Genomic DNA, 16,567 nt, shown 5'->3' on the forward strand with positions numbered 1-16,567 from the left:
GTCATCTAGTTTGTTTCCTAGACAATTTTGGTCTTACCATCTCAGACCATCTAACAGGCTGAGCAGGTTTTAACTTTCATACATACCAGGTCAAAGGCTGATCAGTAGATGAACAACGACATTCAGCATTTGTGACCAAGATTTTTGTTCAAATAAAGGCATACTTAACTCTGTCTTCTCCAGAACCATTCCAAAAGAGCATCCCAGCTCTATGCATGTGAGACTGAGCCCTGCAGAAAGGAGGGAGGAAAAGGGGAGAAGGCAGTGGTAGACAAAAAGCCAGAACCTGATTTCCCCAACAAGACCTCCTCAGCTGGTTTTTTTCTTAGAAGTACTAAACATTACACACAAAAATAGAACATTTTAATGTGAATTGAGGGCACCTATTCCCAGCTCAATCACAGATTTTTCACAAGCCTACAGTGAGACCATTCGGACAGAAAACACAGGCTCGATTCTCTTAAACTCAGACTGAAGATATACATACAACAGAAGTCTCATGGTCCTAATTACCAGTAAGAGATTTAGTGCTCTCAAGGAGCACTAATCATACCCAGTATACGAAGAGGAATGAAAAATGAATTTAGGAGGTGTTTTGCACTAGCCCAGAGCAAAGTTCCTAATTGTTTTAAGCCTCCTCTTACACCACCAGCAGCCATAGTTCTAAATCATAAAACCTGACCCCAGCAACTTTTCCTTGGATGCTCAACAGGCCTCCGTTATAACCTAACAGCAGAATTCCCCATCTAGTCAATGCAAGTGACATGAGTAAAATGTAGGATGTGGGGTAGCTAACATCATGCCATATAACATTAAGTGGCAGCAGCAGCATGTATGACTAATTCATGCATCTGGCTTAAAAATGACAGCCACAGAAGACAGGAGAAAGGGCTGTAGTCTCCCAGATCTAGCTGTGGTTGTCAAACACAGCAGATTTCTTGGCATCAACATCTGTCCCTGAAGCAAGCAGCAATTACAGCACTTTGCAGCATTTCTGACAGCTTTCAGCTCGCCTGCAAAAAAGATTTGATGGTCCTGGCCACACTTAGCAAAGAAAATTAGGATGCCCCACTCCCTGCCTTGCATGGGCCAGTGTGCATACTAAAATAATTTCTCCGCATGTCTCTCTGTGCATATTTGTTGCAAGTTATATTTCATCCTCGCTGAAACACAGTTTTTACAAGTCTATGTCTTCTAATGCACAGAAACTTTACCAGGCCCAAGCACACAATATTAGAAAATCACTTTAGGTCATGTAAAGAATTAGAGCAGCTGACAACTGGCCTGTTGGCAGGTAAGGCAAGGAGTAAGTGCTCTTAGATTACCTCAAAGGAATTAGAAATAAATAAATTAGATAATAAAGTGGGCACTGCTAATCTGTGTATTATTTGTTTCTGATGCCGTGAAAGACGTAAGGTAATTAATTTAGCTTTTAGCTTGTTAACATAGTGAGACATCTTGACAAAGATACATCAGTAGACTCATGTGCCATCTTAATAAATAATACTACAGATTAACATTCATCATATTGCTAATGAAACCCATCCCTTTATCTGTTCAAATATAAAGCATCAGGTTGATTGAATCATTTAGTGAACATCAGTGTTCCAGCAATAACTACAGGAGAATCTATGCCAAAGAAGTTTACTATATTCCTTCCTCTTCCTGCTTCAGGTCACAATTAGAAAGACAACTGTTTAAGAACTCTCACAATTGTATTTTATTTGACATTAGCAATATACATTGGAGTATAATAGGAACAATTTTTTGCACAATCTTTCTTGCAAGATGGATTTATTTTCCAAATACATAGATGTTCATAATACAGGAAGGTAACAGTTAAGCTGCACAATAGCAAAACAAGTTGACACCTATCAAACCACCTTTTAAGTTTGTTAGTATAGTCAGGTGACCAGCATTGAACATATGCATTCAAATAATTTAGTTAACCTCTGATTCTTCCAATCCTTCCAGCCATGTTTTTTCCATGCAACTAAAATGTGCACCAGGAATGGTGTAAAAGAATTCAACCTCAAGACTTCCCTTGCCTTGATTTCCTTTTTCTGCATGTATGAGCCAATACAAAGGGATAAACAGAATCTGACATGGCACAGAAACTCTTGCAACATGCATCTAGGACAGTTACATATTGCAGAAGTAGTTACATTATTGACAGAGAAGTTAGGGGATTTAGGACTTTTCTATAGAGGGTGTTAAAGAAGCATTTCTACTATGCTTGCTTTAGTGTAGATTTTCTGCATGCCACTATTTTACAGGAAAATAAAAATACTTCCAAAAGCTTCATATTTTTCACTGGGAGTCTTCCTCACAATGTCTAAGCCTAAACCCAAATGCTTTGGTCACGGTGGACAGGGCTTCTCAGGAAAAGCTTATAGTAAATTAAAATATCTGTGAATACTGTATTCTTGATTTTTTTACTTCTTTCCATCTTAAAAATGACACACAGATATAGCAGCTGCTACACCTCACACAGAAATTCCCCTTTTTTCTTTTTTTTCGTTCCTCAGTTGGTACAGGTCTTAAAACTTTGAATTAGTTGATATCTCCCAGCCTGACTCTCAACTGTGAGCTGAGAGCAAAAGGGTACTTCACATCATTCATTAGATAGACCAATTTTAACAGCTCACAAAGTTGCCTCAGCAATTTGGAATATCAGAACTGGCAGAGCGCAAGGATGATAGGTAAAGTGAGGAGGAGAAAAAAGGAACCCAAGGCGACCACTAGCAGGGCTTATTTACTTATTACCAGCAACTAAATACTGTCTGCAGACAGCCTTTTAGTACACTGTCGCTGTTCTGTATGTTTGCTAGTGATGCAACACTCTTCACAAACACTCAAGTCTGATGGTCCTTGCCACAGCAGCACACAGCATGAGCAGGCTGGCAGTCCTAGCACTCAGTCAGAAAATTTAGAAACCAGAAAATCCTTTGTGTGCTCTACAACTGATCTGTATTTCAAGCAGCCAAAGTGGTTTATGCCACTGCACTAGCACAGGATCTTGAAATCCAGAAAACAATCCTTAAACACTACTACTTCAGGACTCCAACTCTACCCACTCTGTGCCTTGTTGCTTGACTGCCAGAGTTTATCTGTCAGTGGCGTGGGTGCACACCCTCTCCCTGCTCAGACTCTGCCGTCCCCCCTGGTGATGGAGATGTGATGCAGAGAAAGCTCATGGCTGAAGGGAAGGCATGTGAACCCCATGCCATCCTTGAAACTGCTGCTCCCCACCTCAGCCACAAGGCAAGGGAGCAAAGTCAGAGACAGATCTGGAACAAATCAAAGCAGCGCAAAAGTACCAGAACATGCCAAACCGTGGGTTTAGATTATAAATTTGGGGGGGTTTAAATAGCTAATGAGCAGCCCATAAGCCTAATTCAACTCTCACATTTTAACTCAGCAAAATGCCTCAACTGTTCTGACCCAGAACTGGGATACCTTCTCCTGCTGAGCACATTGCTCCATCAAGACAAAATTTAGATCTACAAAACCACGTTCCCAACTCAGCAAGGCCAGCACTGAGTGTCCTCCTGATTGGACTGATTAACTGAACCTAAAAATTCCTAGATCTTATTTGAAAAGGCATGACCTTCTGCACTTCCCCCATGGCACAGCAGAGAGAAAACTTGGAAGCATACAGAGAAGCTGTAAACTTCCATACTTAGTAAGACTAGCCGACAGTGTGAAGATCAAAAAAGGTCTTTTCTTTTATTCACATATTTTTTCTTACCTGATTTCACTATACTTATGCATATGATATCCAGAGAGAAAGTGAGAAGTAGCCTTTTAAAATCTCTCTACAGAGTTTTCTCACCTTCTGTTTGTGTATCATCTTCACACTCTCCAAAATAAAAAAAAATACCACCCATGTACTTATGAAATGGCTACTGAATATCACACAGCTAAGCATCTTTTCCACCATGATATATATTAACTAGCTTAAGAGAAAACCCACACACATTCATTGTGCCTTATCTTCCTAAGTGAAATGGCTACAAATAAAATTCACACTTTCAGTAGAGAGAAAATATTTTTATATTTAAAATTTATAAAGTTTTAACCAAATATTCTCCAAATTAATTTGAAAATAAAAGTTATCTTTTTAATATAAGCATAGAGAGACTCCTGAAGTTGGTTTAGAAGAGTTTGCTACCTTCCTAAAGTTTGCAATGGAGCTTGTGATTTCCATGTGTGCAGGCGAGAAAGCCTCTTTAAAAAATAAAGAGAAAAGAGAAAACACCTTTTTCCAACATTTAAGCTACAGGAGAGGTGGTAGGGGCCCACACACACCAAAAAAAAAATAAAATAAAATCAGTGATGCAGTTCTGCTTCTGGGAAGGGCCACAGGCTGCTGGCATAAGGTTGTGGGTACTACCAGGCAGCACTACTAAAGATGTTCTGTTTCATTACCAGACATGTACTTGTCACTCCCACCACATTCCACATCAGAACATTTAACAGACATGTGAGGAGAAGACTGCAATACACCTTAGTCCTCCTTTTAAATGTTCAGTGCTGTTACAGTGAATATGAGCAGTGCTGAGCCAAAGGAAGAGTTTTCATTCTGCCCTATTCTGTACTCCAAAAAAGCATTTTCCATCCCACCCCCAGTATGCCAAAGACCCTGATGCCATACAGTACAGCTTGGATGCACAGCAACATGAATGTCTTCCAGCTGGCAGCAGTTGCTACCTCACATCTTTCCAGTCTTCTAGCCACAGCATCAGAAACCTTAGGACAGATTAACTGTGCTGATCCTTATGCACGATTGGCAGTTGGAGTTGAATTCCACATTGCACTCAGCTTGTTCCTAAGCTGCCTACTTGGAAAAGAGTTTAGGGGGCATTTTCATAAGAGCCTTAATTCAATATAAGATCTGCACAGTCTCTAAAAGAGGCAGTCTCACTGTCCTTATCCTTTGTTTATGACCACAGATTCTATCTTCTCCCACATGAGCAGCGTAACAGCTCTCACAGACCCATATGGTGGGTTACAAGCACATATTTGCCTTTCATGGGATCCACACTGTGCAAGTGCCAAGGTTGTGGACATACATTTTCAGACATGCCAAATTTAAATGCAGCTGCACTCCACAAGCTGTGGCACTGACTGGATTATCAGAAATGCTCAGCACTAAACAGCTCCCATGAATTCAGGTACAGGAATGAAGTCTTCAGATTTAGGAGGAAGGCATGACACTTCAAAAAAATGGCTGTTACTGTAATGAAAGCTTTTACTTCCCACCATCCCCTCTAATAACTGAATTAAATCAGAGACAGCAATGATATTTAGTCTCTTAAACATAAGGCAAGTTAAATGCTAAACATTCTAAAGTGCTTCATTACTGAAGATTAAATATATACAGTTCCAGAAAGATTAAAAAAATGTTACTGTTTACATTTTTGGTTGAGAAATGTTCTAAAACAAGGGAAACAGTTATACTTAATAAAACTCAATCTTTTTCCCCTACCATTCTGTCTCCTAATTCTTCCTGGCTGATAATAAAAATACCATTTTTTGAAAACAGCTTCAATGAAACACAAATGTTTATAACAAGACATTAGACACTTTTCTTTATTACTTTCTCATTATACTTATAATTAAAAAATAATTATTTCTAGCCTGTTTCCTGCCAGATGCAGTTCTAGCACCTCTAATAGGACATATCTTAAAATAACTGCTTGGTAGCAAGAAACAACATTTTTCATCCATACTCATGTTTTCCTTTCTCTTTCTTTTCTCTCTCTTCAAATAACTTCACTGATTTTGGTTCTTTCGTAAACTCTGGCCTGCTTCTACTTTTTTTCTCCACTTTTTGTCATAGATATAATTAAAAAAATCACCTTTGTGGAGGAAAAATGACCAGAGGGGGTACCAGAGGTTTGAAAAAGCCTGAGACAGCCTTTGTTTTAATGCCAGTGGAGGTAGGATGAGAATCCTCAGACTGTGGTTTCACACCAGCTTTAATCCAGCTCAAAGCATCAATCCAGCCTTCTCACCCCCTCCTTTGTATCAGCACTAAGACAGGGAGCCAGATCATACACATTCCACTGCTATTAACCAGCCAAAAGTCAACAAGACTAACTTGGGTTTTAGCTAGACAAGTTATTTCAGCCTGCTCACCACAAGCACTGAAATACTTCTCCCCACACAAAGCAAGACAATAAGGAAAAAGATGAGAGCAGTACATTCAGCAGTAATATAGTTTTACAGTGGAGTCTTAAAAAAGAGTCACAAAAAAACATGGATTCTGCTTAGTCTCTCTAGTGCAGACTGCTTCAGAGCACAGCAGGACATAATCTGGCTCCAACCCAGAAGCCTCTTAGAATAAAACATGCCCTGAGTCCTCCCAATATACTTCATCAGCCTTTCAAATACAGCTTAAGTACTCAAGGCCAGGATTTTTCACAAGTGGATTAATTTCCACCATGAAAGCACCGCTGGTATTGATTTGCAAAGGCATGTACCTATGAAACAAATATTTTTGTGTAACTGCTTGAGAACTCTGGTTATCTGAAATGCCTCAAACCTCCACCACTGCTCTGGTGATAGAGAATGTTGCCAGAAATAAATAAAAAATGAAATACATATACATACAGAATCGTGTATTTATGACAAGTATCTTCTTATTCATTTGACAACCTAGTACACTCTAACAGAGAAGGAGATTTTAAAACTTGCAAATATAAAGCATACTGTGAAGTTACTGTTAGTAAAAAGGTTAACTATCTCGTATTTTGAAATAACTTTAAAGAAACGTGTTCTTTACTTCTGAGTCTTCTGTCCTCATAGCAGTTTTACTCACCATGGAGACGAGCCACCAACACAGGATGATGAGGCAAGACAAAGCAGTAATCAACTAAATTTTGCAATGCATCAAGCTCAGAAGTCCAGCTGAGTGCTTCATACTGTCACCTGCTTCTTCTACCAACACCCAGTTAACATTCTTCCAAGGATGAAAATGCATTCACAAATAATGATTATTTCCTTAAGTGTATCTTCATGCCATTAGATCATCCAAAGATCACTATGTCAATTAACAGGAACTTGGATACAGTATTCACAAAAAACACTAAGCAAATGTTGAAGGAGATCAACAACAGAAAGACCACCAGCATGAAATAACCCAGATCTCTGTGCTAGTTGAAGATTAATTCAATAGTACTATACTTTTCCTACAGATACTTTTCTTGAAAATAGATGTATGAACAAAACAAAAAAAAAAAACACCTACCTGACATAGTGTTTTCCATCCAGAAGGGTACTCTTTCAAAACAAGACTATTAGTAAGTGCATTTGAGTTTGCCTCCTTACAATTTAGGGAATTATTTCTATGGATATATGTATATATGTATCAAGGCTGCTGCAACAGCATTAGTATTTTTAATGCCAAAACTATGCTATTATTTAAGAAGAGCATTCAATAATTGATGGGAGTTTGGATGGTTTTCTAAAAAAGGGAATCTCCAAGGCTTTTTATTTTTGCTGCTGTTATTTTTATTTTGAAGAAGCCATCATGTTCTCGGTTCCTCTCCATGAAAATGAAAATAGAATTACAACCAAAAAATGTAGCAAACTGCAATGGCTTGCTTTAAAATCCTTTATAGTGGAATAATACAAAAAGCATAAGAAAATGTAAGAGATACTTGTAGATGCAATAAGTTAGAGACTAGAATACAATGCTATTCAGTTCTGAAATAAAAACCTACTGCATTATTTAATTCATGTGAAAACAAAGTATGTTTACAAATTCTATCAATTTTACATTAACTGCATTTTTCATTCCCTCAAGAAAACAATACATAATATTAGCAAAGAGAGGTCTCTACAGAGTGTTCTATACTTCCCACTACTCTCACTTCCTTGGATGTTGCAAAAACCTACTTTTGAAGTCTGATTTACTCAGAACATGGTGAAACTATTAACCACACTAGCATTCTCCAAAGTAGCTATATCTTGATTCTACAAATGAAAACTGCACAAATTAATGCATATCAGACTCTTTCAAAATGGCACATTTTTCCTTTTTAAACTTCCTGTTTAAAGTGGATTGAAGTAAATGAAAAACACATATTGGTGTCAGTGAATACCAGTATAGGTCCTTACAACAATATAAACATACTTTGGAATCCCTCAGTGAAAGAAATATAAGCTCTTGGAAAAAAAAATAGGAAAAAAAAAGATGCTATTGTCATTTAACTTTAAATTAATTTCAATTTTTTCCTGAATTTTTTTTCCTAGTTTTCTGGGGTTTGTGATTGGTGGTTAATACTGACCTCCATAATTTTTTACCCTGTGGCTTTTCACTGAGTATGCAATTTTGTTTATAGAGTTTTTTTCCTCCAAATATAAATGGAGAAGCTGTATTGCTTTACTCCTGCCAGACTACAAAGGGAAGCGCCTCCTATTCTCCCCACTTAGCACTGAACTGCCATAAACTTACTGCCACATAGCTCTGCAGTTCTGTAAGATTTCTACAATTTTGATTATCCTTGGTTTTATTAATATCATCAGTAGCTATTATATTACACCTGGGCTTCTCAACACAGCTGCCATTTTCCTAACCTGTTATTCAATATTAGGATTAAATAAAACCAAGGGTAAATTTTTTTCAGCTGTCTCTATTGCAATTCATAACAGTTCCAGTCACAAAACCCCTTTCTATTTCAGTGTGGTCAAGCCCTATTGGCAGGTTTCAGGAAGACAAGAAAAAACTCACCAAAATTTCTTTCCTCCTTAATCTTTTGGGTCAAGCAAAAGTTCTGGAGTCCAGTGTGCAAAGTCCATGATCTACTCTGCTTTCCAAACAGACCTCTTGGAAATTTTTGGTATTTAGAGGGACAGTGTGCTATAGTACGCTGAGAAAGATTCTCCTAGGAAATCTCCCGTAGTATTCACGGGAAGATGTCCCAGGTGGCCAACGCGTGCCTCTTACAAAGCAGTGTGGTCATTTCTTCCATTCGGGCCTTCCCTCCACTTCCAATAGCACGAGGAATATGGGAGCACTAGGCTTTGGATAAACTGGATAAATACACTGCATCCCCTGACATTGTCACATGGCACACAGACAATATACCACAGCTTAAGGTACACTGTGGCCAAATGACGTATAGGAGGTACACAAGACAGTGGAAGAAGATGGAATTCTGTGCATATCAAAAAGCTGAGTTCATTCAATTTTCTGTAGAAATACTGGTTAAATCCTATTAAATACAGTTACTTGGCTTTTCTTGTTTTTTTGCAAGGTCCATCCTGAATGATGACAGGCCAAAGGCTATACTTGAACACCCCATAATCAATAAACTTTTAGTCCCTGTAAACAGAAAAGCTCTATTCACATTCCTTATTATTAACTTCTTTCATTCAATTATTATATGGTCTACTCGTCTGATCACAGGGTAATGTAAAGTGGATGATTAAACTGTTTACAAAGTTTACAGTTTACTTTTTCCCCCTCTTAAAAGACACATGGGAGAAGAAATGCATCACCAACATCTGTTTGGTGGAGATGAGTCCACTTTGTAGGAGGAAAAACAGACTCCAGTACTGCTGGTGAGCTCTAAGAGCTCAGGTCACCATAGACGGAGGGGTCTAGGTTTACCACTTTGCTCAGCTTCGTTATTGTCACAACTGCAGTGAAACCTGTTAATAGAGGGCTCACAGTTGACTACAAAACACACTTCAGTTTCTATGAAGGCAACCTTCATGAACCACGTTTTTAACTGTTTTTCTCAAACGACTGCATTAGTGGTCAGGGCTGCACTACTGCAATCTGTGAGAGTTTTGCTGCTGGTAACAATGTCTCCGAGGAAACTGCAGTCAGTGGAAATGCATCCCCACTCCCTGGTAAGGGTTTTGGCTTTCTATCCAGTTTTCTTTCCTGTTGACAGATATAACTTACCCCAAGTGTCTGGTTAGTTTTAAATCACTATGGTACTCTCAAAAAAAAGATTGTTCAACAAAGCCAATAGGAAAAAAAATAACAACAACAAAAAATAGTTCCTGTAGAGTTCATCTCACTCAAACTCAGCTATAATAAGCCATTTGGTCACTGAAATGACACCTGCAATGTTTTCCCTTAGGATTTTAGTTAGCAGTTTTGAACATTTGGGCCACTATATTTAGCATATTCCCACTTTTTTTTTTTTTTTGTGCTTCTGAGTTACAGCATCAGTGAGTATACTACAGGCTCTATACTGTTTCTGATCACTCTACAAGAAGATTAAATATACGGAAGAACCACTGTTAACAATAAATTTCTATTTACATTGTCCACGTGTACTTTGGAAACGTAATTATGGTAATTTCTTTATATGCTGCAACATAAAGATGTTGTACAGTTGAAGAGATGAGTCCTATACTCACGATGATTTTTTTTAATGTGTCTCATTTTCGATGTAGGCATGGAAGTGTTGTAGGGTACTTCAAAAACACACTGTCAGATTTAAAATAGGTAATTTTTTTTTTGCGGTATCCTTAAAAATTTCTTCCAAAATAGAAGCATAGAAATAAATATTTGTAATCTATTAATTTTTGCAATCCTTTTTTCTCCTTATAAGTCTTTAAAATGAAACTACAAGTGAATTCAAGTAACACATTTAGATCAATCTTAGCCTCAACCAGTGCTGATCCCACTGAACAATGCACTAGAAAAAGCTGATTATAAATCAGTATATCAGGATGGGTGGAAGGAAGAAAGAGCTGTTTCTAATGAATTGTTTAAAGCTCTGCCTGAGAAAAAACATTCTTGGTTTTCATCACAGAGGAAAGCCAAGAGTAACTTCGGTAACTTCTGCTGCACACACTGGGTTCTCCACACAGAAAGTCATCGTTCTTCATGCTAGAAATATTTTATCATTTGTGTAATTATAATCAATAATTGCCAGAGGATTAGCTTTGTTTCTTCTGATTTAACAAAATAAATAATCAATCTCTTGCATATTATCATCTATTCTTACAATCTGTAACAATGTGACCTTATCAGAGAGGAAGCATCTGCAGCAACTAGCAATACATCCAAAGATACAAATTACTGCAGTTAGACATCTTGCATGGGTGCTTCATTTCCAATTCTGTGGTATGTTGCATGTAATGATTTTCAAGGAGTGCTGTTATCTCAGACATCTTCTAGATGTAAAAGACAAAAAAAGAAAGGACTATATCTGGCCTTTTGAGAGCATCCCTTCAGTAAAAAAAGACTAAGGCAATTGTTTATATCATCACTACATTAAAGTCATGTAAGACACTCCCACATCCTCTGCATTCTATCATCTACAGTCCAATGTTATGCATGAAAGAGCAGCCTTGCCACCTCCCAGGTCCCACAAGTTAAAGGTCAGATTCTCAGTCATGAGATGGCTAAAAGGCTTGGAGAGCCAGAATCACAGTCATAGTTTAATAGACAGACAGGGGCACAGCCATAGTTTCAGCACTATGGGTTCTTTTTATTCTGACTCTTCTCCCAGCATAGTCTTAGGGCAGTCTCAGAATGCTCTCAATTAGCCCACCTGCTTGTGGTCTCCACCAGTCCTTTGATCACTGTCTGGGCACAGAACCACTCAACACTCACCTGATCTGCCCTGCAGCATATGATTTTGACCACAGGCTACCAATCTTTCTATCCCAATCAACCGAAGCTAAGGTTTAGTCCAGACCCTTTAAAGACACAGCCAGATCACAACTGAGAATTTGGCCTCTGATTTTCACCTGTCATCTGCACAGAAACACTAACCATTTGCCTAGCCAGATGGATCTGTACAAACATATTTATATGTATGAACAGTGTATCTTCCACCCGTTCCAGTGAAAACAACATTTATGATCAAGACTTCTATCAGATTTAACTATTTGATTTTTTAATAAAGTCACCAGCTTGCATATTGCATATTGAGATGCTAAGAAAAGTGCTGATCAATGCCATCGTTTAAAATAAACAAATGGATCATAAATTTTCCCTGGGCTCTACCTAGAAACTTTATTTTCTTATTTATGTCACAGCAGTCCTTCACAAAAAGAGTGTCTTTCATTCACACAGTGACATGCCATAGCTGCACTCATCAAAGCACAGGACTTTTTTTTTTTTTTGTTTCATTTTGAACACTTTTAAAACTATGTTGAAAATTTAACTTGACACAAACATTACATAAAGTAGGGGCGGAACATGTGTTCAAAGGCAATCAAGAATGTAACTCAAAAATCTGGGGCGGGTGGGGAAAGAAGGAAAGAAAAAAACCAAACCCCAAAACATCCAAGGAAAAAACAAAGAATTCAAATAAAAAGTTGAACATTGCGGATCTGGTCCTCATCTACTACAATGGATGTAATTTAGGAATAAATCCACTCAGGCTGGTCAGCAAGGTCAAAGAAGAATCAAACAGTTAAGATCACCTTACCAAACTAGAAAATCCAATTTTGAGAATTACATCAGATTTCAGATTTTACAAGGTTCAATTATTATTTTGGAGTGAGTTACAATGCAAAATAACGCTTAGTAAAAATATACGGAGCTCTACAACTCCTTTGCATAACTTTCCCAGAGTTGCACTTTCCCAGGCTGGACTCTCTTTTCTTTTTCCACTTCTCATTTTCTTCCCCTTGTTCTGCCAATTTTAATCTAGCAGGGACAGTCCTTTTCTAGCAAGCACTGTCAAAATATTCAGGACATGGACCTCGCACTCAGAGAATGCAATGCTGTGTTCAGACAGCAGTGCTGGGTGCCTCAGGGATTTGTAATAGCCAACGTGCATATACCTAGCAGTCAGATGTGTTCCACTGCACAGCTGTGCACCTCTGCCTTTGACTTTTTCAGTGCACGTTCCTCCCAAAGACAAGTTCTGTACATCCAGAGTAGTTTGTCTGAAGGAGTGATGGTCATTGCTAGCTGAAGGGAGGAAGACCCATTACTGTTACCCATTACTCTGGTAAGAGTTAACTAATTATCCCCAACAGTTCCAGCCTTTACAATGGGAAAGTAGCACACAGCTTTTATAAATAAGAATTACTGACCTTTTTAAATAGTTTCAAAAGAAGAAACTATGCATCAAATGTGAGTATAATTTAGGAACTACTACATAGCAGCAAAACTACATTAGACTTTCTGATTTTTCCATGGTATCCTTGGATAGATACACCACCCAGTAGACCATGTTAAATGCTCCAAAGGTAACAGGAAATAAAATGCGTGCATATTTGTCTATCTTACTCGTGCCAGAGTGAGAGGCGGGGGGAGCAGGTGGTGTGACAGCAGATGGCTTTGCAGATGCTCCTAATGTATTAGGTGTTGTGGTCTGAATCTGCTCCAGTCTAGATCCAAGCAAGTGCTGAATGGAAGGGGAACCAGCTGTGGCATGCTGGGATACAAATCCAGTTAAAATTGGGGTAGAAGGAGGAGCCGGAGGGGTAGCTCTTGCAGAAGATAATGTCTCTGATGCATTGATGCGTGTGAAGGGGTTGGGACTTGATGCAGAAAAGGAGCGGGGTGTAATGTCAGAAGACCCCTGAGCTACAGAGGGAGGCTGGATGGAGCTGTGCCTTGTGTCAATTCGGCTCCCACCGTCAGCTTCGGACTGTACTGTGGCATTCGTTCTTTTCCTCACATTTGAATTGGCATCTGTACTCTGCAAAGTTTAAAAAAAATACTAGAGTCATTCTTAAAATAAGCACTCAAACAAAAGCAATGGAAACTATAATCAAGAACTGTCAGAGTAATACTCATATATATAACCAGTAGCTTGATCCTAAAGCACACAGGTCATCATGAAAACAGATTTAATAGCATATAAAGTGATAAACAAGAGTTCCTTTACCTGTGGCTGGAATATCAGAGAAGACACCTAATGCATCACACTCCATGTGATGTAGTACCTATTAATACCATAAGGCTAAGCATTCTTGGGTTAGAGTCATAGCTTTTTACAGGCTCATGCTCAAAACAAGATTCTCTGATGTCTACCTATTTCTCTGATGATATAAAAATATTCTAGGTGCAACTTACCAGCCATGATGGTTTCTGCTTTGTATCTCCAGAAATATAACTACCATATACTAGGAATTCTAGTCTGTCATCTGGACCTGAGGCTATTAAAATGCAAGTATTTACCAAACCCAGTTACCACATTACTGCTCTTTCAGAAATATAGCCAATGCTTTTTCACATCAACCATCGGCAATAAATCCCCCAGGCACAACTGAACCAGGGTATAAATTTGTCTTTCATCAGCTAATCGTCTCCATTAATTAACTAAGAGAAGTGGTGAATTCTCCATCACTATGTCTTCAGGGAAGTCTGGATGTCTTTCTGAAAGATATACTTCAACCAAATAATACTTATTAGGCTGGATGAGAAATTGAAATACAGATAAGGAAGTATAGATGGGAAATCCATCAGTTTAATATTTTACTGACTTTTGGGAATGCGACTTGGCCTCTGCCTTTCTTCTCTGCATTTAAGAAGAATACTAATATCTCCTGAACTTCCTTCTGGAAGGGTACCTGAAGAACAGAATTTTGAACCTTCAGCCCTGCACCTAAAATATAATACAAAACATCTTATACTTCAGATATAATATGTGAATACTTTTTATTCAGAGACTAACTGCTTTCCAAAAGACACAACTTAAGGGCAGATACGGTACACATACTCAGCATTGTTAATACAGGTCTAAATACAGACAAGGCAAAACAATCACTTGTTATATATATAAAAATCCCATGTTTTGCACTTCTCTGATGATACCATTCCCAAACACTGCCCTGCACCATACCTACTGTGCTTTTGGCTTCCCTTCCCTTCAACCTTCCCAGAGAACCCTGCCAAAGCTCACAGCATAAATCAAAGGAAGAGAAAGCAGGCAGCAATCTCTCTTCCCTCCTTCATCCAACAGCAATTCTCCCCAGAAAAGTGACAGAGCGGTAACAGAAAACAACTCAGGTGTTATTCAAGGTGCTAGCAGTACCTTGAGTAGTGAGACGAGCAACAACTGTGTCTGTCTGCTACATCAGTTGTGCTTTGCTGTTCTGCTCAAGGAAACAGAGAAATGGGAGCTGAAAAGAAATCTGAAAATATAATAATAATAATTAAAAAAAATTCACCTGATATCTCTAGTACTCCCATCATGAATGCTGCTCCCTAATCCTGTTAATTGCAGTACAAATCTATTACTGGCAATACTGTTGGCCTGAATTTATCTGAAACTGTCATAGCTATATGCCTATTCACGGCTGATGTACTTGCCAGTTCACAGCTGATGTATTTGCCAGCTCATGGTTGATATATAAAAGAATCCCTCAAGTTTCAGTTTTCCTTCCTGCATACAAGTGTGTCCCTTTTATTTACTCTTCTGCATCTGCAATCCAAAGAAGCTGAGAAGTGGAATAAACACCAGAAGAAACTGGTATTTCCTGAAAGAAACACTGATTTTACTCTTTGATAGAGAAGCTCGTGTCACTCTTTGGGAAGTACAGAAGTACACACAGGTGTGCAATTTCGATACTTTCATACTAGGGTTGTCAGTGACCCAGCTTTCAAGATTGCTAAACTGAAATGATAAAGCACAATCAGGACAGTAGTACATTTACTAGAGACTTGGTAATACCTGATGGACTACTGCATGTCACTTGAAGGCTTGCAAAGCTGAGCAGATGCAAGTCATCAGTGTTCACTGCCCGAAACAACAGCTCTATGCTGTGGAGAAGCTGGCAGTAGAGTCAATGATAGGAGGTGAGTTTTGTCTTCTCTGTGCAGATTCCTGGACAACCTAGCTTTGCTCAAGTATGATTCACCCATCATAAAGCTCTCAAGCAGCACCTGGGGAGCAAAAGGCTGGGATAGGGGTTGCAAAGTAGATCTGCACTGGAGTAAGACATATCTCAGTGCTGCTGCTAGAGAACAGAATTACCACATCTTCAGTCACTCCATGTGCAACCATAAAATGGTTCAAAGCTTAGAACAAAAAATTAAGTGCAATTAATTTACAGAGGCACTACTTAATGTTCTTGCTCACTTGTACTGTCATCTGTTTTCAAAGACCACCTCAGTAACAGTTGGGCTCCTCATATTCCAATCATCTCCATTACCACCAAAGTGACCAAATCAGACCTGTTGCTACTTGATTCACTACTCATTTCCCATTACAGTCTCTATTTTAGAATAAAATTATTTATACTATTTTGAATGGTCAAAATGTCTATCGGTGTAAAAGCCTACTGGGTATTCACTCTCACTAGTGACACAGAAAACTTCCAATACTTCAGAAACCTTAAGTTTAGAGAGAAACTCAGTTTTCTTATAAAATACACATGAATATACACATCAAGTCCAAACAGATAACACTGTAAAGTCACAACATAATACTGCATAACAAGCACCAAAAATACAGGTATATTTTTTGTTAATTCTTTGGAAAGCACCTCATAAGCACTCAGAGCATAGAAATCAGAAACAGTATTTCTAACGTGCTCCACAAACACCATATCACTGAAACTGGTTGTTCTTCCACAATGTCATTGTAATAGTTTGGATTTGTGTTCTTGAGTTGAACCTTGTCCT

The 16,567-nt window shown here is 38.4% G+C and overlaps 1 protein-coding gene across 6 annotated transcripts in view; it reads right to left on the reverse strand.

The window, feature by feature from the left end:
• The window catches only part of GABRA4 (gamma-aminobutyric acid type A receptor alpha4 subunit), a 67,261-nt gene that overhangs the window by 22,593 nt on the left and 28,101 nt on the right, over positions 1-16,567 (reverse strand). For 2 of the 6 annotated variants that reach the window (XM_029961114.1, XM_029961110.1), the window contains exons 7-8: positions 14,425-14,511; positions 13,223-13,637 (exon numbers count right to left, since the gene is read on the reverse strand). In XM_029961114.1, the coding sequence (XP_029816974.1) occupies positions 13,223-13,637; positions 14,425-14,511 (502 nt within the window). Of the gene's footprint in view, positions 1-9,282; positions 13,638-14,424; positions 14,512-16,567 lie in introns of those variants that run through there. The other 4 variants (XM_018068807.2, XM_029961105.1, XM_029961124.1 and 1 more) reach the window with 3 other exon arrangements.

Source organism: Manacus vitellinus, unplaced genomic scaffold (assembly GCF_001715985.3).
Source record: "Manacus vitellinus isolate BGI_N305 unplaced genomic scaffold, ASM171598v3 scaffold_0_pilon, whole genome shotgun sequence".
NCBI lineage: Eukaryota > Metazoa > Chordata > Aves > Passeriformes > Pipridae > Manacus > Manacus vitellinus.